Source organism: Martes martes (assembly GCF_963455335.1).
Source record: "Martes martes genome assembly, chromosome: 6".
Classification (NCBI taxonomy): Eukaryota; Metazoa; Chordata; class Mammalia; order Carnivora; family Mustelidae; genus Martes; species Martes martes.
The window spans coordinates 90,261,450-90,282,007 of record NC_137893.1 but is presented as its reverse complement, the minus strand read 5'-3'; the positions used below and the strand labels follow the sequence as shown (position 1 = coordinate 90,282,007).

Sequence of the window (20,558 nt, the reverse complement as noted above, 5' to 3'; positions counted from 1 at the left end):
AGAAAGGAAGGAAGAAAAGAAAATGCATGGAATTAATGAAAAGAAGGAAGGGAAAATATGGATGGATGGATGGATGAATGAGTGGGTGAATGAATGAATGAATGGGTGAATGAATGAGTGGGTGAATGAACGCACGAGTGACTCAGGACCGGGTAACCCCTGACTCGAAGCCAACGCAGAGGGCGGCGTTAGGGGGATTCCGCAGGGAGGGGCCTCGGTCCGGAAGCGCCTGTCGGGGGCGGAGCCTGAGGGGCGGGGCGAGGGAGCGAGTCCGGCTGGGCAGTCCAGCCACCTCGAGTAGCCGCTGCCGTGGAAGCCTCCAGAGCTCCGATCCTCGCCCGCGCTTTTCGCCGACCCCTTGGGCTCCCGCAGCCCGGGAAGGAGGCCACTCCCGGGCGGGCGCTAGCTCTGCAAGGCGGACCTGCAACCCGGAAAGGCGGCGCGGCGGAGCCCGGAGCCGGATCCTGCTCGGACCTGGCCCCCGCGGGCCGGGACCGCTGGCATGTCGGAGGCGCGGAAGGGGCCGGACGAGACAGATGAGAGCCAGTATGACTCGGGCATCGAGTCTCTGCGCTCTCTGCGCTCCCTGCCCGAGCCCACCTCGGCCCCAGCCTCTGGGCCCACAGATGGCCACGGCCCCCAGCCCTGGACTCATCCTCCGGGAACAGCCCAGGAGCCACAGGAGAAGGAAGACACAGATGGGGAGCGAGCTGACTCCACCTATGGTTCCTCGTCCCTCACCGAGCCCTTGCCCTTGTTGGGGGGAACGGAGACCGAGAACCCAGCCCCACGCTCGCCGCTTCCCGCCGCGGGGGCGCTGAGCCCTCAGCAGCTGGAAGCCCTCACTTACATCTCCGAAGATGGAGACACGTGAGTATGGGGTCGAGGTTGAGACAGGGACCCCTTCCAGTCGATGCTAACTCCTGGCCTGCCAGGATCTTCAGCAGGCCGGGAACCCAGTCTGTGAGGATCCCTCAAAACACCTGCGCTGGAAGGGGCAGTCCCCACTCTCTCTTCCAAACTCCAGACTTCACACTCAGCCCACTTTCGAGCTCTGGCCAGACCCGGACCAGAGGCCCTGGCATCATCTCTCTGCCCTCCCTTTGGGAGGTGGGCAGAGCTGACAGGGCCCTTACCAGATACCTGGAACCCCAGCTAGCAGCCCGGAAAGCTACCAATAACCCACCCCCTGGAAGGGAAAATTCCCCTCACCAGTCAAAGTGGTTTTTTTTTTTTTTTTTTTCCTCCCCTTGCTGGGGGAGAGCACATCCTTGTTTGCTCAATATCTGGGATTCCAGCTCCCGACCTCATAGTACCCTGTCTCAAGGAACAAAAGGTGCCAGTTACAGGTTGCCAGTGGGGGGTCATGGAGCTAAGGATGGGGGTACGGCCAGGGAGCAGAGCTAAGGCTAGCTCTGAGGAAGAGGGGGTGACCCAGGCTGGGGCACTCTTGCCCCAGCAGACAGACAGGCGGCTGGCTGCCCAGCTCACTTCCTTCTCTGCTGCAAAAGGGGAAGTGAGGGCTGGAGTCAGCTTTACCGACACCCTCCACCTCCTGAGCCCCCCAAGTCCTCCTCACTGTCCTGTCTGATCCCTTTACTTTACCCTTTCTCTCCCCAGGTCCAGGTGAGGTTTGGTGGGGACTGGGCTAGAGGGGCAGGCAGTTGAAATAAGAAGCATTTTGTGTGGGAGGGACTGGCCAGTTGAAGATTCGCCCCTTAGGAAGAAGAAACACTGTCAGGTGAGGGGGTGGCTGGGATTTGGGGGCGAGAAACAGAGTGGAGTGTGCCGGGGTCCCAGATCGGGGATGCTGAAATGAATGGGGAGGGTAGGGGAGGCCAGAGGTGTCTGTCTTGACCCGCTTTTTGGAGATGGGAGGGTCCTAATCTTGGGTGGCCTTTGACAAAGATAGCCTGTGGACCCGGTGGGTGGGAGAGGAATGACCCCAGGCCTTTTTTGTAACCTGCCCAGATTACCAGCCCACAGGCCCAGAACCAAGATTTAGGGAGCTCCGTGTGGAATCCCTATGACTGACCTTTGATCTAGGGATTGAACACTTCTGACACTGCTGTCCTTTGTTAGCCTCTGGGCTGCAGCCTTAATCTAGTTAGAGACAGGTGTTGTGTCTAGACTGGGGGGGGGGGGGCAGAGAAGAGGAGTCAGGACTCCCCAGGAGGTTCCTAGGGAGGAGGGGGCGCTCTCTTCCCTTAGAGGTGTCTGGCCTTTGGGACTTATGGAAGTGGGAAGAGGAAGTGGGAGGAGGGGAGACAGGGAGAGAGGGAGGTGGCTGCAGGAATGTGACCTAGAGAACAGGCCCTGGCCGAGGGGATTTCCAGCGCGGTTCCTCCCGCCCTCCCTCTGTCACTCTCTCTCCTGGGCCTCTCCTGCCGCCAGCCACCAAGCTTTCCACACTCCCGCCTGAGCAGCCTCCTCCCCAGCCCAGATGTGCCTTTACCCAAACTACCCCTCAGGGCGGTTAATGCCCCAAGGCGTCTGTCCTGGCTTAGACCCTCCAGCTCTGGCTTTCATTTTCCCCACCTGATGTGGGGAAACCCCAGGACTGGAACTTCCCCTCCCAGCTGCCCCCTCCCACCCTAGCAAGAGGCTCAGACTCTTTGGCCCCCAACGGACGCACATGTTCTGCACCGCACAGACCTCCCCTTGGAAGTGTACTCAGAGTGGGGGATGGCCTCTGGTCAGGCCCCACTGGGTCCGTGCTGTCTGAAGACTGACCCTCTTGATTCCCCTGTAAAGGGCAGCAGGACAGGCTGCCTCACTGTCTCCTGCCTCCTCTTCCCAGAGCTTCTGTTTTCTCTCCCTTTCAATATATAACTTTGAGTTGCTGGGAGTGGGGGTAACCCTGCTCCTGCCCTCTCAATCCTCCCTGTTGAGGTTGGCGGAGGTGGGGAGCTCAGCCCCGGAAACCACGTCTATGCTATCTCGGCGGCTTTCCTTTTGGCTTCGAGCTGCAGCTGGCCTCACAGGGCCCTGGGACTAGAGGGGAGCGGGGTGTGGGCAGGCCAAACAGGAAGGACCTTGTCCCATCAGCACCCTGCCCATGCTCCCACTCTGCCGAGGCCCTCCTGAAGGCCAGCGATGGGAACTTGGAGCTCCCAGCCCCAGGATCCTGGCTTCCCACACCAACCCTCACTTCCTGGCCCAAACTCTCACTTCCTACACCCACCCTATGAGTGGCTTCTTAGAGATTGATGTGTTTTTCCTTCTAACCCCAGGACCCCAGGCCCCTAGCTCACTGTCTAGGGCTCCGAGCCCTGACACTGAACCCTGTTCTTGCTGCCTCCCCCTCCCAGGCTGGTCCACCTGGCCGTGATTCACGAGGCCCCAGCTGTGCTGCTCTGTTGCCTGGCTTTGCTGCCCCAGGAGGTCCTGGACATTCAGAACAACCTTTACCAGGTAGGTTGGGGGAGAGGGTGGGCTGTCCCCGGATACCTATCCCTGCCCCATTCCTAGCAGCCACATCAGGCTGCACATTCTGGAAACCGTATGCGAGACACAGAGAGAGAAGCTGATGATACAAACATGAGCAAGACACAGCGTCGGCCCACGAGGTGCTCGAGCATGGGCTAGGGAACTCATGTCCACACCTAACTGCAGAGCATGGTGACAAGAATTGTGATAGAGACACATACCAGCTACTGTGGGATCCAGTGTCCGTGGGGAGTAGCCAGGGAATGCTTAACATGGGAGTGGCATCTGTGTGGAGCCTTAGAAGAGGAGTATGGCGGATAGAGGCTGCCTGGTACCTCTTGTCTTTCCGCCCTCCAACCTTTCCTTGTCCCCTGGCCCCTGGGGATAACAGAGGTCTCCCCAGAGGTGGAGGGGGTAGACCCTGTACCCATCTGTCCTTTCTGCAGGGGCTAAGAGGACCTGCAAGAAGAGCTGGGGCCCACTTCCCTCACCCTGCCTGCAGACCTGGCGGGGGTGGTCCCAAGAGCTGCCTGGGCAGCGACAGAGGGAAGGGTTTGGCAGCGTTTCCTTGGAAAACCAGGGCCATAGCCTTTCTAAGCGGCCCTCAAAGTGTGGCAGCTGGTAATTCCTGGGTCCACCCTAGCATGTTGCCAGAGGGAGTAGCACGCTCCAGTAGCCCTGGGCCCCTCTATGCCTACAGACAGCACTCCATCTGGCTGTACACCTGGACCAGCCTGGCGCAGTTCGGGCCCTGGTCCTGAAGGGGGCTAGTCGCATGCTACAGGATCGACAGGGTGACACGGCTCTGCACGTGGCTTGTCAGCGCCAGCACCTGGCCTGTGCCCGCTGCCTGCTGGAGGGGCGGCCTGAGCCAGGCCGAGGACCACTGCACTCCCTGGACCTCCAGCTGCAAAACTGGCAAGGTATGGGCAGCCTCGGGGCCCGTGGGATGAGAAGGGGGCAGGAGAGGGACTCCATTCTCAGGGACAGGAGGCTTATGGCCTGTCCGTCAGTGCACCTCCAGTTCCAAGCACATAGGTACTCCATACATCTTTGCTGAATGAATGAATGAATGAATTCGATTGAGAATTACTGAGAGCCTACTATGTGCAAAAGAGAGAGCTAAACCTTGCCCTCGAGCTATTTAGTTTAACAGAGATTAGATTAACTCATTAATTCACGTATCAAAAATGTACTAAGGACCTTCTGTGTGCCGGACATTATTCCGGGAGTGAGACTTAATCTGTGAACAAAGCAGAGAATGATGGAGGCCAGCAGTAAGTCTAAGCAGGGAGTTCTCCAGCAGGTTAGCAAGCAGGAAGGCCTGGGGGAAAAGTAGAGCACAGTGAGAACTAGAATGTGAGGGACGGGGGTAGGTGTGATTTTCAAAGAGGATGGCCAGGGAAACCCTCAAGGAGCAGGGACGTTTGAACAGACACTTTGAATCTAGTTCTGGGAGGGGGGCACAGGGCAGGAGGTGGCATCTGGGGAGGGGCTGGGGCCTGGGGATCCTGGAGAGCTCTGAAGATGGTGGTTTTGGGACAGGGCTTGAAGGCAGATAGAGTTTCAGAGAGGTGGGGGGTGGGGAGAGACTGGGGATAGGGTATGCTTGTGGGGGGAGGGTGTGCGTGTATGTGGGGTGTTACTCAGCCACCTAACCCTTGAAGCATGAAAGTTTCAATAACATGACTTTGAAAAGGTGGAAACTTTGAGTTCCTTTCCCCTTAGACTTTTGAGGGGGTTTTTCAGGTTTGTGTTTGAACAGTCCTGTGCTCAGAGGCACTGAGTGGGCAGTAAGTCCCTTGGGGCTGAGGGGCAGGGAGGTCCCTGAAAGTGAGGGAAGCGGGGGGAGAGTTGGTGGATACAGACGAGTGACCCCCAGCTTCAACCCATCCCAGGTCTGGCCTGTCTCCACATCGCCACCCTGCAGAGGAACCGGCCTCTCATGGAACTGCTGCTTCAGAATGGAGCTGACATCGACACGCAGGTGAGGGGGGCTGGTCATGACCCAGCCCTGGGCCTGCCCCACCGCCTGATCCGGCCCTGGGGCCCCTGCCCAGCCATCAGGAGGGGTGGCACTTCTCATCTGGAGCCCCAGGGCCTGGCAGGATTCCTCTCGAGATCCCATGGCTGAGAGCCTTGTTCCCCTGCAGGAGGGCACGAGTGGAAAGACCGCGCTGCATCTGGCTGTGGAGACCCAGGAGCGGGGGCTGGTGCAGTTCCTGCTGCAGGCTGGTGCCCGCGTAGATGCCCGCATGCTCAACGGCTGCACCCCCCTGCACCTCGCGGCTGGTCGGGGCCTCAGCAGCATCTCATCTGCTTTGTGTGAGGCCGGCGCTGACTCCCTGCTACGGAACGTGGAGGACGAGACTCCTCAGGACCTGGCTGAGGATGTAAGAGGCCCAGACTAGGCTCCGTCTCCAGGAGCTCCCACACCCAAAGCAGAGCCAGGAGCTGTGACAGCTGAAAGGGCCGAGGAGTTGGGATTCCGGGGTGTAATCCACATCCATGACTCTGTCACTCACCCTCTGTGGGACTTGGAGCGAGCCTCTGCCCCCACCCCCTTAGTTGGTCAAGACCAGGGAGCTCAAACTTGGACTCTAACAGGAGCCCTGCAGTGGATCAGTGAGTCAGGCTAGGTGTAAAACAGGGTGGTGGGGCCTGGGGAGGATCAGAGGCTCTGCCCAGGGGTCACCCTACTTGATTTCAGCAGATAGTCGCAGAGGAGGAATGTGCTCAAGTACTTCCAGATCTTGGAATTTTTCAAGAGAGGTGGAACCTAGATTTCCTGTACAGTCTTTCCCATTTAAAAATGTTCAGTGTAAAAAAGGATTCAGGGGCACCCGGGTTGCTCAGTCCGTAGAGCCTGTGACTCTTGATCTCTGGGTCATGAGTTCAAGCCTCACGTTGGGCCTAGAGCTTACTTAAAAAAAAAACAACAAACCCAGACCCTGGTGATACAGAGGCTGTATCACCTCTGGTGTCCTTATTAGCTCTGATATTCTGACATTATCTTAGAGAGTGAGGGCTTAAGTAAGGCTTCAGGGCTCTGTCTAGCCCAGAGGGGCCTCTATTTGGGGGATTAGTAGGAGGATTTTTTCCCTGATATCCTTCAGCTGTCATTCAGTGGAGAGGAAAAGGCCCAATCCGTCTCCCCAGCTCCCTTTCTCTACTGCTGCCTTTTGCCCATGGGCCCTGATCTTGCTTCTCTCCATTCTCTCCTCAGCCCTTGGCTCTTTTGCCCTTTGATGACTTGAAGATCTCTGGGAAGCCACTGCTGTGTGCTGACTGAAGCTGGGGCAGAGTCTGGGGCCCAGAGACTCCATCTCTTCCCATCTGGAAGCTGGAGCTTTAGCTGCTGCAGCTTGGGCCCAGACAACGTGCCCTCCTGGTGTCCTGGGGACTGCTGAGGCCACAGCCTGGGGCCAGCACAGTCCTGAGCTGAGAGGAGGGATCACAAGTGAGAGAAGGCCAGTCTAGAAGGAAGACCTTCCTAGGTGGATGGAGATTCTTGAAGACTCCAAAGCTCCCGGTATCCTGGGCAAAGCCTGTTTGCCTCTAGAGAATGGCAGGGCCCTTGTTTCTACCCACGTTGGGTCAGCCTGAAACTGCCAATCAGTAGGAAAACATGGACTCTCCCGAGTGAGGAGAGAAACTGAAATCAGCAAGCAGGACCCTGAGGGGTTCCATCTCACTGCTGTTGAGGACTCTTAAACACTGTTGTTTAAAGACTTCACACAGAAGGCCCTGAACTGAGCCTTTGGGGAAGGGGAAGTTTCAATAACATGACACTAAAACAGCAGAGACCTTTAAAAAGATCCCCCCTCCCAGAGTCATTTTGCGAGCACACGTCTGTGTGCATTGGGGATTTTTAAGTAGGCCTGCCTTGTGACTTTACGGTAGAGACAAAGAGAAGGAAATTGCTCCCTGAGCAGGGTAGGACCTTCCTAGGTATGTGGGGGGGGGGGAGGGGGTTGGGGGAGAGCTAACAGTCCTCAGGCCTCTCTGTCCATCACAAACCCTTGCCCTTTGTGTGGAAACAGAGGGATAAAGAGGAGGTGAGATGAGAAGCCCCCACTCCCCTCCCGGGGGGTTGCTCATCACTGCCCTAGAGGAGCCTGGAGAGAAGGGCTGGCCTATGGAGGGTAACACAAGGGAGCTATGGCTTTGTATGTTTTTCCTTTCATTCCACACGTTTGAAGCCCTTGGTGGGTGAATATGTTCAGTACGGGTATGGGGGAATAAACCAACACAGTCTCTGGCCACTTGGAGCTTATAGTCTAGTGAATGAGGCAGCCATTAAAATTATAAAACAGCCAAATAAATATGTAATTACAAGTTGCAGTGGATTCTGTGAAGGAAGAGTAAAGTGAGGAGAACACGCGTTGGTGGAGGGCCGGCCTTTGGGTAGTCAGGGGAGAGCTCTGAGGCCTGTCATCTCTAGGCCGGACAGAAGGGTGAGTAAGGATGTGGGGAGAGCGTTCAAGGGAAGGCCTTGGGTGAATTAGAGGACCTGGCCAGTGGGACTCCGCAGAGGGTGAGTGAGGGGTCGAGGCGGAAGGGCCAGGTCATGCAGAGCCTCGAAGGTCATGGGTTATTGGGGGACAGAACTGCAGCCCAGAGGAGAAAGGAAGGAGAGATCTTCCTGTCAGAAAACGCGAAAGGGGTAAATTGAGAGAGCGCTTGGGACGCAGAACCTCAGCATCCCCATCCCGAGATGGCAAGGGGGGCACCACTACCTCCCGGGTTGGTTGTGAGGGCTCAGGGCGATGGCGAAGCGGGGTGGGGGTGCGCGGCCTGGGGGGTCCCCGCCTCCCCGCCCCCCACCACGCCGCCCCGCCCCGCCCGGGGCGGCCAGGCGCCCGGCTCCTGAGCCGCGTCTCCCTCCAGGCCACGCGGGGGCGCTGTGGCCTGCCGGCGGCCCGGGGCGCTGCGTGGTCGCGGCTGGGGGCGGAGGGGCGGCCGCCGGGAGGGAGGCGGGAAGAGCAGGGTACTTCCGCTAGCCGCTAGCTCACTGGCCGCTGCTGGAGGCGGCCGCGGAAGCGGAGGGAGCGCGCGGCCCGGGGACCGCATTCCCCGGCCCCCCTCCGCCCCACGCGGCCCGGACCATGGACGCCAGGTGGGGGACTAGGGGAGCGGCGGGCCCACGTGACCGAGCCCCCGGGCCACGTGACTGCCGCTGCTGGGCACCGAGGGGCCGGGTGGGGTCCCAGCTGCCGGGCGGGCGGCCGGCCGGCCCGCGGAGCCCGGAGCCGGCAGGGAGAGGGGGCGCGGCGTGGACTCGTGCTCCTGGCGAGGGTCCGGGAGTGTCGGGCGGAGGAAGTGGGAACTCTGGCGCTCCCGGATCCTGGAAGGCGGGCTGGGAGGAGGGGCGCCGCCTGTGGCCGGAGCGGCAGGAGAGCGCTAGAGGGAACAGACGGAACCTGTGTGGTCAGAGGGGCGGATCCGCCCCCGGGGAGGGAGGGAGCCCTGCCTAGCCCGCGCCGGCCTCCGCTCCCCCCCACCCCGCCCCCGGAGAGAGAGAGGCTCTTTGTCCGGGCTGGGCTGCAGCTGAGGGGGGCGGGGAGACTCCGGGCCCTTCTCCAGTGTAGTCCCCTCTGGAGGCCGGGTGGATGAGGAATTGCACCCTAATCCTTACGTCCGCTGTCCCCGCAGGTGGTGGGCAGTGGTGGTGCTGGCTGTGCTCCCCTCCCTGGGGGCAGGTGGGGAGACTCCCGAAGCCCCTCCAGAGTCATGGACGCAGCTATGGTTCTTCCGTTTTTTGGTGAATGCTGCTGGCTATGCCAGCTTTATGGTACCCGGCTACCTGATGGTGCAATACTTCAGGCGGAAGAACTACCTGGAGACAGGTGTGTGCGGAAAGGGTGGGTTAATGTGCAGGGTCCGTTTTATGAGTGCTCACCAGCAGTCCAAATAGGGATGTGGCTTGGAAAGGGAGGGCGGGAGACCTGCAGGCCTGACAGCAGGGCAGCTGGCTGCTCTGGGGAAGATGAGGGGCTGGGGAGAAGGTGAAATCTTGATCTTGTGTGCCTTTTTTTAGGCAGGGGTCTCTGCTTCCCCCTGGTGAAAACTTGTGTGTTTGGCAATGAGCCCAAGGCCTCTGACGAGGTTCCTCTGGCTTCCCGGACAGAGCCGGCAGAGACCACTCCCACTTGGCAAGCCCTGAAGCTGCTCTTCTGTGCTGCGGGGCTCCAGGTAGGTAGGCAGGTGGGCTCCGCTTCTCTTCCTGGGTTGGGTCCCTGTGGACAGGGACTGCATGGAAGCAGAGTTTTCACCCCAAGTCCCCAGTCCCAAGGCTTTCCTGGCTAGTGTGTTACGTGGCCCCCTCCTCCCAGAGGCACACTGCCATAATCTTCTTAGAAGTAGTTGGATGACATGCTGTCTTTTCTTTCCTTCTTTCCCCTTACTCTCTTTTCTGTGATGTCTTCTGTGCTCTTACTACACTTCCCCTTGTGGTGATGTGTGTCATATACTGTGAACCCACCGATCAAAATTTGGGGAAGCCATTCAGCCTTCCCCCACTCCATGTAAGAAGGAGCAAAGATGCTGAGCTCTTGGCATGTTGGAGTGGGCACTGCTAGTTCTACACATGCTGAACTAACAGGTGTCCCATCTTTTTACTCCCTGAATTGACTGAGCATAGATAGGAAGATACCTGGGATGGAGTCAGCTTTGACTTACCCTTGTGTGGGGCACGGACACAGGGTCTGGACAGTCTTAAAGCATTTGTTGTCGTGTTTCGCACACACTTGATTCTCTCCAAGGTGAATGCAGGCTTGGAAGGGGAGAGGAAACTGCTAGTTACTGCAGAGGGACCAAAATATGTATGCTGTCTTTTAAATCATTTAGACATGTGACAAAGAGGGAGGTTGTCAAGATGCTTTTTTGCCCACCTTTCTTTCTCTGGTTTATCTTGTCCCCTGTTCTGGTCCTTCCCCACACAGGTGTCTTACCTGACTTGGGGAGTGCTGCAGGAAAGAGTGATGACCCGCAGCTATGGGGCTACTGCCACGTCGCCAGGTGAGCGCTTCACAGACTCTCAGTTCCTGGTGCTCATGAACCGAGTGCTGGCACTGATCGTGGCCGGCCTCTACTGCATCCTCTGCAAGCAGCCCCGCCACGGGGCACCCATGTACCGGTACTCCTTTGCCAGCCTGTCCAATGTGCTTAGCAGCTGGTGTCAGTATGAAGCTCTCAAGTTCGTCAGCTTCCCCACCCAGGTGCTGGCCAAAGCTTCGAAGGTGATCCCCGTCATGCTGATGGGCAAGTTGGTGTCTCGGCGCAGCTATGAACACTGGGAGTACCTGACAGCTGGCCTCATCTCCATCGGGGTCAGCATGTTTCTGCTTTCCAGTGGCCCCGAGCCCCGCAGCTCCCCAGCCACCACGCTGTCAGGCCTCATCCTGCTGGCAGGCTACATCGCCTTTGACAGCTTCACCTCAAACTGGCAGGACGCCCTGTTTGCCTATAAGATGTCTTCGGTGCAGATGATGTTTGGGGTCAACCTCTTCTCCTGCCTCTTCACGGTGGGCTCCCTGCTGGAGCAGGGGGCCCTCCTGGAGGGAACCCGCTTCATGGGGCGACACAGTGAATTTGCTGCGCACGCCCTGCTGCTCTCTGTTTGCTCTGCATGTGGCCAGCTCTTCATCTTCTACACCATCGGGCAGTTTGGCGCTGCCATCTTCACCATCATCATGACCCTCCGCCAGGCCTTTGCCATCCTCCTCTCCTGTCTCCTCTATGGCCACACTGTCACTGTGGTGGGGGGTCTGGGGGTGGCTGTGGTCTTCGCTGCCCTCCTGCTCAGAGTCTATGCCCGTGGCCGTCTAAAGCAAAGGGGAAAGAAGGCCGTGCCTGTCGAGTCTCCTGTGCAGAAAGTTTGAGGGGCCTGAGGCGTGAAGTGGAACAAGACCCTCACTACCAATTTTCCTCTCCTACTGTAACCTCTGAGGCGGTTGGCTCGAGGGCAGAACGCAGGTTTTTTCTGTTATCACAAACCAGCTCTGCAAGTTGGGGTTGAGTCCAAGAGGCAGCCTTCCCCTTTGCCTTAAGTCACCCGTTCTCTAGTATGGATTCTTCTGAGGACCATCCTCTGTGTGGAGGGGTGCGGAAGGCAGAGGCACCTGCCAAAGCCCCCACCCCTTCTAATTCCCTGAAGTTTTGCCCTGTGGGCTCCACCAACACCTCACCTGTGCTTATCCCCTACCCTGAGTGGCCCACCCTTGCAGACAGCCTCCCAGAGACCTACAGTTCTTACTCTGGTGAGAAAAGCACAAAAGTGTTGTAGGCTCCAAGTGCTGCTTTCCCAGGAGTCTGTGAAAGATGGGTGCTGTGCTGGAGGAGGGGGATGGGAGAGCCCTGCCCAGTGACACCACCGTCTGTGTTAGTGGATTCCTAGGCTCTGCTCTAAGAGTCAGTTACAGGTTTTGGTACTCCAGAAATGTAATTTTGCTCTTATAATTTTATTTTATTAAATTAAATGCTGCAATGGACTAAAGTCCTGTGTTTTGGCTCACTGAAGCGTATGCTTTAGGACGGGGACTGAAAACTACATGGTAGTTGGAAGCTACCCTTTAGAGTCTATGTTGGGTGACTTCAAAAGTGCTAAGTGCCTGCAGGTGACCTTAGCTTTCAATGTACCAGGAACACTTTTATCCTCGGAATGACAGCAGGTACAACTTGGGAAGCTAAAGAAACCCAAAAAGCAGCATGAGATCCACTTTACAAGGGACAACATAACTGTTATAAAACTGTATCTTTATTTTGCATACTTTAATTTCAGAACAAAATAAACAGAAAAAAAAAAAAACCACAACACACATCCAAACCCCTTGTCAAATATCAGAAGGGATAGGGCTTGAGGGCCTTCTTTCCTGCCTCAAAGACAGGAGGAAGAAAAAAAAAAAACCACTAGACATCAGCAGAGGGAACCAGGTGAACAGGGCCACTTGGGCTGCTGGGGAGCCATGGGGACACTATACAGAGGGCTCAAGGTCTGCAGGTAGAACTAATCTACTTCTTCCATGCGAGAGGCATCCTCATCACCCTCAAGGGGGGGGATCTCATCAGGAACAGCAGCACTGGGTTCCTCTGCTGTCACTTCATCTTCATCAATGCCTAGAAGTAGAAAAAAAATGGGACATGAACTTTGATTCAAATTCCATGAAGTTAAATTTGTCCCTGTGAGACCAGCTCCTCAGTTCCCTGTCACATTCTGGTTAACAAAGGTCTTACTCACCCAAGCCTAGCTTGATCATGCGGTAGATGCGGTTGGAGTGAGTCTGGGGATCTTCGAGTGAGAAACCAGAAGAGAGCAGAGCTGTTTCAAACAGCAGCACCACCAGGTCCTTGACAGCCTTGTCATTCTTGTCCGCCTCTGCCTTCTGCCTCAGCGTCTCCACAATGGGGTGGTCAGGGTTGATCTCCAGGTGCTTCTTGGCCATCATATAGCCCATTGTGGAGTTGTCCCGAAGGGCCTGGGCTTTCATGATCCGCTCCATGTTGGCCGTCCAGCCATAGGTGCTTGTCACAATGCAGCAGGGTGAAGACACTAGCCTGTTAGAGATGGTCACCTGTGGACAGTTACCAAAACCATGTTGGTTCTATTCTACAAGTTCTATTCTCTGTAGAAACTCAAGAAAAGCTGCAATCTATATCCAACATTACAGAAATACCAACCTTAAACCTGTCTGGTAAAGACAAGGAAAGCTCTAAACCAGTTAGGCTCCTTAACACTACTCATTGCGTAGTGCAAATTCTGACTGGAAGATTCTGAGCAAAGCAGCCCTAAAAGCGCTTGCTTGCAAAATACACCCTAATCCCAGAATTGTTTACCTTCTCAACCTTCTTATCCAAGATTTCTTTCATGAGTTTGCAGAGGTTCTCGAACTTGGCCTTGCTCTCCTCCATTTTCTTCTTCTCCTCTTCATCCTCAGGCAGCTCCAGGCCCTCCTTGGTAACTGAGACCAGACTCTTCCCATCAAACTCCTTGAGTTGCTGTACGCAGTACTCATCAATAGGCTCCGTCATATACACTACCTCGAAGCCCCGCTTTCGCACTCGCTCCACAAAAGCGGAGTTGGCAACCTGCTCTTTGCTCTCACCTGTAGGGTTATTCAGAGCGACTCAGGTCAGAGTGCTGCCTCCTGCCAGTTCCCAGGGAGTCCCGAATGCCCTCCCTTCCCTCCTCACACCCCGAAAGAGACTTTGATCAGACTCAGGCTCTGACGCACCGGTGATGTAGTAGATAGACTTCTGGGTCTCCTTCATGCGGGACACATACTCTGAAAGAGAAGTCATCTCATCCCCAGACTGGGAGGTATGGTAACGCAGCAGCTCAGAAAGGCGGCGCCGGTTAGTAGAGTCCTCATGGATTCCAAGCTTCAAAAGTCCAAACAAAAGTTTTTTTTTTTTTACTTAAAATCGATTACCCTCTGTGTTAATAAAAATAACCCCCGGCCGTTAATTAAAAAAAAAAACTTTCGGGGGGGGGGTGCGGAGAGCCACATCTGTACCTTTAGGTTTTTAGAGAATGCTTCATAGAATTTCTTATAATTCTCCTTGTCTTCTGCCAGTTCAGAGAAGAGCTCAAGGCACTTCTTCACAATATTTTTGCGAATGACCTTCAAGATCTTGCTCTGCTGGAGCATTTCTCGGGAGATGTTCAGGGGCAGATCCTCAGAGTCAACCACACCGCGGATGAAGTCTGCAATCAACCAGTGAGAACAGTTAAAAACAGGGCAGGGACACCTGGGTGGCTCAGTCCCTGTGTCTGCCTTTAGCTCCGGTCATGATCCTGGGGTCCTGGGATTGAGGACTGAGCTCCTTGCTCAGCGGGGAACCTGCTTCTCCCTTCTGCCTACTCTGACAATCTTTAAAAAAAAAAAAAAAAAAAAAAAGATAGGATTATCTAAATTCAATAGGACTTATTTCTCACTGCACCCTCACTTCCCATGTTATCTACAATGAAGACTTCATTTCCCCCCAAAAAAACAAGACCTCACTTTCTTTAGAATGCTGAGAGGGTTCCACAGGACTATTAACTACATGAGACCAAGACCACACTCACTGAGATACTCTGGTATCAACTCATCACAGCTGTCCATGATGAACACACGGCGAACATAGAGTTTGATGTTGTTCTTTTTCTTCTTGTTCTCAAAGAGGTCAAAAGGAGCCCGACGGGGGATGAAGAGCAATGCCCTGAATTCCAGCTGACCTTCTACAGAGAAGTGCTGAAACAAATCCAAGATAAGTCAGTAGTGTATTTCAAGAAAGAAATGTTTATCCCCGGGGCACCTGGGTGGCTCAGTGGGTTAAAGCCTCTGCCTTCAGTTCAGGTCATGATCCCAGGGTCCTGGGATCAAGCCCCACATTGGGCTCTCTGCTCAGCAGGAAGCCTGCCTCCCCCCCTCTCTCCCCACTTGTGATCTGTCAAATAAATAAATAAAAAAAAAAAGAAAAGAAGAAAAAAAATGTTTATCCCCACCATCATTTCATTAAATTGTTTAGAACAAAAATCTTAACAGATGTTCTTAAAAAAAAAAAAAAAAAATTCTTCCTGAAAATCCAAGGATACAAGAAATGCCATTGGACAGCTGTTGAACAAATTAAGCTCTTATACCCTGAATTAAGCTATGATGGTTCAGCTATATAACCCTTAGATCAAGGGGAAAACAATCCCATTAAGAACCCATCATGGAGATAGAGTAAGGTCACTGGGAAGGATATCCTTTCTTCACCCTGGAAGGGTCATCAGTAAGTGAATGGACATGGCTCCATGGCATTCAGTTCCCACCTACCAACCAGTTGGGCAAGTTCTACTTGTCTACCACCAGCCTTCTGCCTGCTCTTCCTGAGTCAACATGCAAGAGTTCTCACCTTGACTGCCAAGTGGTCTTCCCAGTCATTAGTAAGGCTCTTGTAAAACTCTCCATATTCCTCCTGAGTAATGTCATCAGGGTTTCTGGTCCAAATGGGCTTGGTCTTGTTCAGTTCTTCCTGATCAATGTATTTCTCTTTAATCTTCTTTGTTTTCTTTTTCTTGTCTTTCCCACTATCATCCTCTTCATCAGAGCCCACATCTTCAATCTTGGGCTTCTCCTCATCATCTTTATCTTCTTCCTCCTTCTCCCCTTTCTCCTCCTCTGCCTCATCATCACTGATTTCCTTCTCTCGTTCCTTCTCCAACTGAAAATACAAAAAGGTTTCAGAACACGAAACACCGAAGAACCAGAGACTATCCCATTCTCCTGAGCAGCAGACATCATACACGTGAGAATTACTAGTCTACACTCACATAAAGGGTGATTGGGTAACCTATGAACTGTGAGTGCTTCTTCACCACTTCTTTGACACGTCTCTCCTCTAAATATTCTGTCTGATCTTCTTTAAGATGGAGAATCACTTTGGTACCCCGGCCAATGGGCTCACCTAGGAATAATCAATCACGATACAGCATGAAGACACAAAACTAAGTGCAGAATTGTAATAAAAAATATCTACAGAGAACATACTTAAGATCTCTATTACAGATTTCCACAGAATTCTAACCCAAACAAGAAAGTCAACTTACCATGGTCTGCACGCACAGTGAAGGAGCCCCCAGCAGAAGACTCCCAGGCATACTGCTCATCATCATTGTGCTTTGTGATAACCACCACCTTCTCAGCCACCAGGTAGGCAGAATAAAAGCCAACGCCAAATTGTCCAATCATGGAAATGTCTGCACCAGCCTGCCGAAGAGTTTTAAAGTCACACACACACACACACACAGACACACACAAAACTACAGCAAACCAAAGAATATCCACAATAATGAATGGTGCATGTCTAGCTAAAATACCACATACCTGAAGAGCCTCCATGAATGCTTTAGTTCCGGACTTGGCAATTGTTCCCAAATTATTTATGAGATCGGCTTTGGTCATGCCAATGCCTGTGTCCACTAGAGTCAGGGTGCGTTCCTGGGGGTTGGGGATGATGTCAATTTTCAGCTCTTTACCGCTGTCCAACTTGGAAGGGTCTGTCAGGCTCTCATAGCGAATCTTGTCCAAGGCCTAAAAACACAAATTTCAATATTATGTTTCTGCTTCTTGAAGCTCATCTTCATCCAAAAACAAAACTTTCTCACTTCCAAATAGCCTCAGTTCTGATTACCACCCAACCCCGTGTTTAAGCACAGTAATTAGTTACAATATTCCATCTAACCCCAGAGAGTAAAGCCAACTTTTTAAAAATCAGAATGTTTATCTCCTCCAACAGCAGCCCCGTAAAATGCCAAACCACCTTTCTCCCTTTCCCTGAGTGCTGAAAAGGAATACCACAAATTAATGTGCCCAAAGCACTTACATCAGATGCATTACTGATCAACTCCCGAAGGAATATTTCCTTGTTAGAATAGAAAGTATTGATGATAAGGGACATAAGTTGGGCAATTTCTGCCTGGAAGGCAAAAGTCTCCACCTCCTCCTCTCCATGGTGCACCTCCTCAGGCATCTAAAGTAAAAACAGTCAAGAATTACAAAAGAACACCACGACCCCATATTTAACACTGATGTACACCCAGGTCTCAATACAGACTAGAAAAGATTTACTTCAAACTGCTTTCCGCTGGCTACTAAACATATTCCTTAAAGCCTGCAAAGCCTTTTCTTCAAAGATTTCAGCCTGTATCCTTAGTAGGAACCGAATTTATAAAGAAAATTTTAAAAAACTTCTTTAACACAATATACAATGCCAAAGATTTTGGAAAGATATCTTGAAGCCCAACTACTGCAAGTAGGCCATGGGACCCAAGAGATTCAGCATCACTGGGTAGCTTGTTGGAAATGAACACCCTGGCTCCAACAGGAAAAAAAGAGCTCCAGGTACCTGAAGGAGAAAACCAGAGACTAAAGTTCTATTACGTTTTTTGGTAGGAAAAACAACACCCCAAGGCGACTGATTTCATGTTAAAAAAAAAAAAAAAGAAAACAGAGTAATTCAGCATTGGCTCTCCCATGGGTTATCTCCACAAGCACATGTGTGACTGCTGCCTCAGGGCATAGGGGAAAGAATACACCAGAGACCGATGGATACCCGCCCAAGAAGCTACTAAGACAAAGAATCGACGAAGCAAAAACTCCATTATCGTGACCCCCCTTCAACACACATGACTATAATGTAGGGCCAAACCAAACACAACTAAGATGGTGGCCGTAGTCCGCGGGCAGACCCTCGTCACTGCCGGGCATGCGTCGGCCAGGGCCACGCGAGGAGGGGGCGCCACCGCGCAGTCTCCCTTCGCCCCAGCATCCGGGCACCAGGGCGGGGCGCCGGGCTCCAGAAGCTTCCAGAACAATCTCAGCTCTCCGAGAGGGGCGGGGGAGGAAAGGGCCCATGAATCTTCCAAAGCCTGCCCCCTCCTCTTCCCTCCCCCACCACCGAGACTGCGAGAAAGATCTGGAAGGAGGGAGGAAGCATCCTGGGCCGGAGCCGTCCATAAACGTTCCTCACCGCAGAACCTTACAGAAAAGAACCGAAAACACTTGGAAAACGCTTCCCACTGGGTAGAAGGCAAAGCCAGGCCAATACCAGGCTGTGCTGAGTCACGTCCAGCGCGCACACCCACCACCCTTGGGGACTCTCCGGCGCCCCGTAGCCGCGTCCGGAAGTGGAGGGGCAAACATGGCAGCGTCCCGGGCCGGCGCGGACACCACGTGCAGCTGCCCACTACCCCAAGCCCAGTCCGCGGCCCACCTCCCCCACGGCTAGTCTTCGCCCGGGGTGAGCACCTCCAACCGAACACAGGTGAAAAAACAAGCCTACCTCGCCAACCCCCTCCCGCCCACCATCCAAACGAAAGGTGGAGTCGTCCTATCCCAGAGGCCGCTCCAAACCCACAAAATCTAGCCTTTGGGAACGAAACGAGGAACGAAAACAACTCAAAAAGAGCATTCCAGACAGAATAATCTGAAAATAACCCCTACCTTACCTTAAAAGAGAAGAGCTGCAAGCACTACAGACCACGGTGGGTAAGGACTGCGTCCAGCAACCAGTCCGCAACAAGACCGCGCGGGGGTGACTCAAGAGAGCGGCTGTGCGCCCCCAGTCGTCCTATATACGGCGAAACACAGACCAACTGCCCGCCCCCGAATCCTTCCGCCTTAAAGGAAGATGCCTGTCAGCCTCGCACCTGCCGCTGCCCGCCCACCTTGACGTCATGGTCCAAAATAGGGGAGGGGGCGGGAGCCACAGGTCTCAGTATCCGCCTTAAGAGTACGCGCAAGCAATTCCTTTTTGTGGCCCACATCGCTGCACTTCCGAGGCATTAGCCGTCTCCAAGAACTAAAGATTGGGAATGCTATATGATGTAAATGGGGGACCTAGGGGCGCGGATGCCCCTGACCATTTATAAACCTGTGAGGCAGGCGCCTCCGAACCCGAGTCCTGGCGTGGAGGAACATCTAAAAAGGTGGAGGGCGGGGATAGAAGCGGCCAACCACTTGGTCCTCGGCTCCCAGGTTCGACTTTTTTGCTACGATATGCCGTACACATTCCTACGGCCCGATAGGGGAAGAGGTTTTCTTTAGGTACGGTGCTGTATTCGAGGTCTAAATTCAGGCAGTCCCCGGAACGCGGCCCTCCCTGGGCCAGAGGGAAGAGCCAGGGCTTTGCAGCGGGGCGTGGCTCCGGCTGGGGGAAGGGTTCTGGCCTGGGCTGGCTAGGGGACTCTTTGCCTGCGCTCGGCGGAAGGAGCGACGACGGCGGTGCTGCGAATACTTCCAGCAGTTTCCAGACCCGCCTTAGCGGCCCCGGCCCGGCCCCGCCCCTTTCCTCCAGGCCCCGCCTCTCCTTTTGCGGCCGGGGCAGTTTTTGCTCCTGCTGCGCTACCCGTATGACTCTGCCGGGGTCCCGGGAGAGGAGAAGGTGGGCTGTCCCAAACTTTTTTATCTTAGGAAGCCGCGGGCGGGACCCTGCTTTCCACTTGCCGGGCCCTGCTAGCTTGGCACTCCCTTGGGAGTGGGATGGAGCGTAAAGGGAATGATTGACTGACACCCCCCCTCCCCTATCAATCACACGGCACAGGGCTGTAGGGGCGGTTGTGCCGGCGCCGCCTTCAGAGAGCAGAGACCGGGGACGCGTTTGCCACCGAGGTGGAGAGCTGGATGGGGGGGTACCCTCCCCAACTCCTGCATTCGCCCACGTGTGTAGAACACTGAGACATGCGTCTCCTCTGCGTGAGCGCATCGAGCCAATTCTCAGTCTGGTTTCATTTTTTTCCGCCGTTCCAGACCAGAGGTGGGGAGGGTCTCCAGGGACTCTTGGAGGTCGTTTGAAGACGCTGGCCAGAGGGCAGCCCGCTGCAGGCTGCCAGAAGTCGTTCCTCGTCTGCTGTGGCGGAGGTCCCAAGCCCCGAGACCGTTAGCCTGCCAAAGGAGCTGTGGGTCTCCATACCTCGCTTGGCTCTGACCCTTTTGCATGCCCTCCTGAGGGGAGGCTGTCCTTGTCTATCCAAGGCCTCATCTAGGAACGCTGTGGGACCCAGAGCCCCTCCGGGAGAAAATGGCCACTTCCTGCTCTGTAACCTTGTGGATGTCCATCAGCTGCCTTCCTGGTCCACAGTGTCCTCCACTGGAATGCTGGAGAGGGGTTCCCCCCCCCCCCACCACCCGTAGTCCTTCTTCAACAGCCCCGTCTTCCTTCCTTTGTGTGTTCTTTATTTATGTGTTAAATTCCGCAGAACAAAGGACCCTCACTTTCCTTATCTTTGCCCTACACTCCAGACCTCATCACCCCACTGCCACCACCCCAATTTCATTTCTCCTTACTCTTCTCTTCTATTCCCCTTCCTTATGGTGTGTGAAAAACCTGTGACTGGAAGTTAATGGGCTTGGGAAGGGTGCTGATATCAAGAATCCCCCAGGATTCTCTGTTCCTGATCAAAATCTCAAAGGAAGTGTGTCATCCCTCAACATACTCTCTTTGCCTCTGGGCAGAAGGGGTCTAGCAAATGAAAAATCTCCCTTGTTCACAAAGAGCATTCATACCATTTCACGGTCCTGTGAAGTGATAAAAGTGAGTGTCCACATTATAGGAACTGGGAAAGCAAGGCTTCATTGAGATCAGTCAGCTCAAAGCCTTGTTAT

The 20,558-nt window shown here is 54.4% G+C and overlaps 3 protein-coding genes across 4 annotated transcripts; 2 read left to right on the top strand and 1 right to left on the bottom strand.

Annotated features, from left to right (window-relative positions):
* Window positions 1-235: 235 nt before the first annotated feature.
* On the top strand, window positions 236-7,694 carry NFKBIE (NFKB inhibitor epsilon). The gene is made up of 6 exons (XM_080806650.1): window positions 236-870; window positions 3,312-3,414; window positions 4,130-4,352; window positions 5,328-5,416; window positions 5,583-5,822; window positions 6,656-7,694. The coding sequence occupies exons 1-6, from the start codon at window positions 503-505 to the stop codon at window positions 6,719-6,721; spliced, it is 1,089 nt and encodes a 362-aa protein (XP_080662776.1). The 5' UTR covers window positions 236-502; the 3' UTR covers window positions 6,722-7,694.
* A 742-nt stretch (window positions 7,695-8,436) lies between these two features.
* Window positions 8,437-11,926, top strand: SLC35B2 (solute carrier family 35 member B2). 2 transcript variants are annotated; one of them, XM_080805298.1, is made up of 4 exons: window positions 8,437-8,548; window positions 9,085-9,278; window positions 9,470-9,624; window positions 10,374-11,926. In XM_080805298.1, the coding sequence occupies exons 1-4, from the start codon at window positions 8,538-8,540 to the stop codon at window positions 11,310-11,312; spliced, it is 1,299 nt and encodes a 432-aa protein (XP_080661424.1). In that variant the 5' UTR covers window positions 8,437-8,537; the 3' UTR covers window positions 11,313-11,926. The 2 variants fall into 2 exon arrangements, with proteins under 2 accessions (XP_080661424.1, XP_080661425.1); XM_080805299.1 differs by lacking the exon at window positions 8,437-8,548 and adding an exon at window positions 8,607-8,727.
* A 243-nt stretch (window positions 11,927-12,169) lies between these two features.
* HSP90AB1 (heat shock protein 90 alpha family class B member 1) lies at window positions 12,170-18,616 on the bottom strand. The gene is made up of 12 exons (XM_080805297.1): window positions 18,404-18,616; window positions 16,780-16,926; window positions 16,281-16,487; window positions 16,004-16,163; window positions 15,728-15,861; window positions 15,310-15,618; window positions 14,498-14,663; window positions 13,944-14,134; window positions 13,662-13,809; window positions 13,264-13,532; window positions 12,668-13,001; window positions 12,170-12,546 (listed from the first exon to the last, which is right to left on the bottom strand). Exons 2-12 carry the CDS (start codon window positions 16,924-16,926, stop codon window positions 12,437-12,439), a joined length of 2,175 nt encoding a protein of 724 aa, XP_080661423.1. The 5' UTR covers window positions 18,404-18,616; the 3' UTR covers window positions 12,170-12,436.
* Window positions 18,617-20,558: the final 1,942 nt, after the last annotated feature.

Coding starts and splice junctions, on each gene's coding strand:
- NFKBIE (XM_080806650.1), top strand. CDS start 503: ATGTCGGAGGCGCGGAAGGGGCCGGACGAGACAGATGAGAGCCAGTAT. Junction 3,415..4,129: donor TTCAGAACAACCTTTACCAG/GTAGGTTGGGGG, acceptor CTATGCCTACAG/ACAGCACTCCATCTGGCTGT. Junction 5,417..5,582: donor GAGCTGACATCGACACGCAG/GTGAGGGGGGCT, acceptor GTTCCCCTGCAG/GAGGGCACGAGTGGAAAGAC.
- SLC35B2 (XM_080805298.1), top strand. Junction 9,279..9,469: donor GAAGAACTACCTGGAGACAG/GTGTGTGCGGAA, acceptor GCCTTTTTTTAG/GCAGGGGTCTCTGCTTCCCC. Junction 9,625..10,373: donor TCTGTGCTGCGGGGCTCCAG/GTAGGTAGGCAG, acceptor TTCCCCACACAG/GTGTCTTACCTGACTTGGGG.
- HSP90AB1 (XM_080805297.1), bottom strand. CDS start 16,926: ATGCCTGAGGAGGTGCACCATGGAGAGGAGGAGGTGGAGACTTTTGCC. Junction 16,488..16,779: donor TGATCAGTAATGCATCTGAT/GTAAGTGCTTTG, acceptor TTGTGTTTTTAG/GCCTTGGACAAGATTCGCTA. Junction 13,533..13,661: donor GTCTATCTACTACATCACCG/GTGCGTCAGAGC, acceptor ATAACCCTACAG/GTGAGAGCAAAGAGCAGGTT.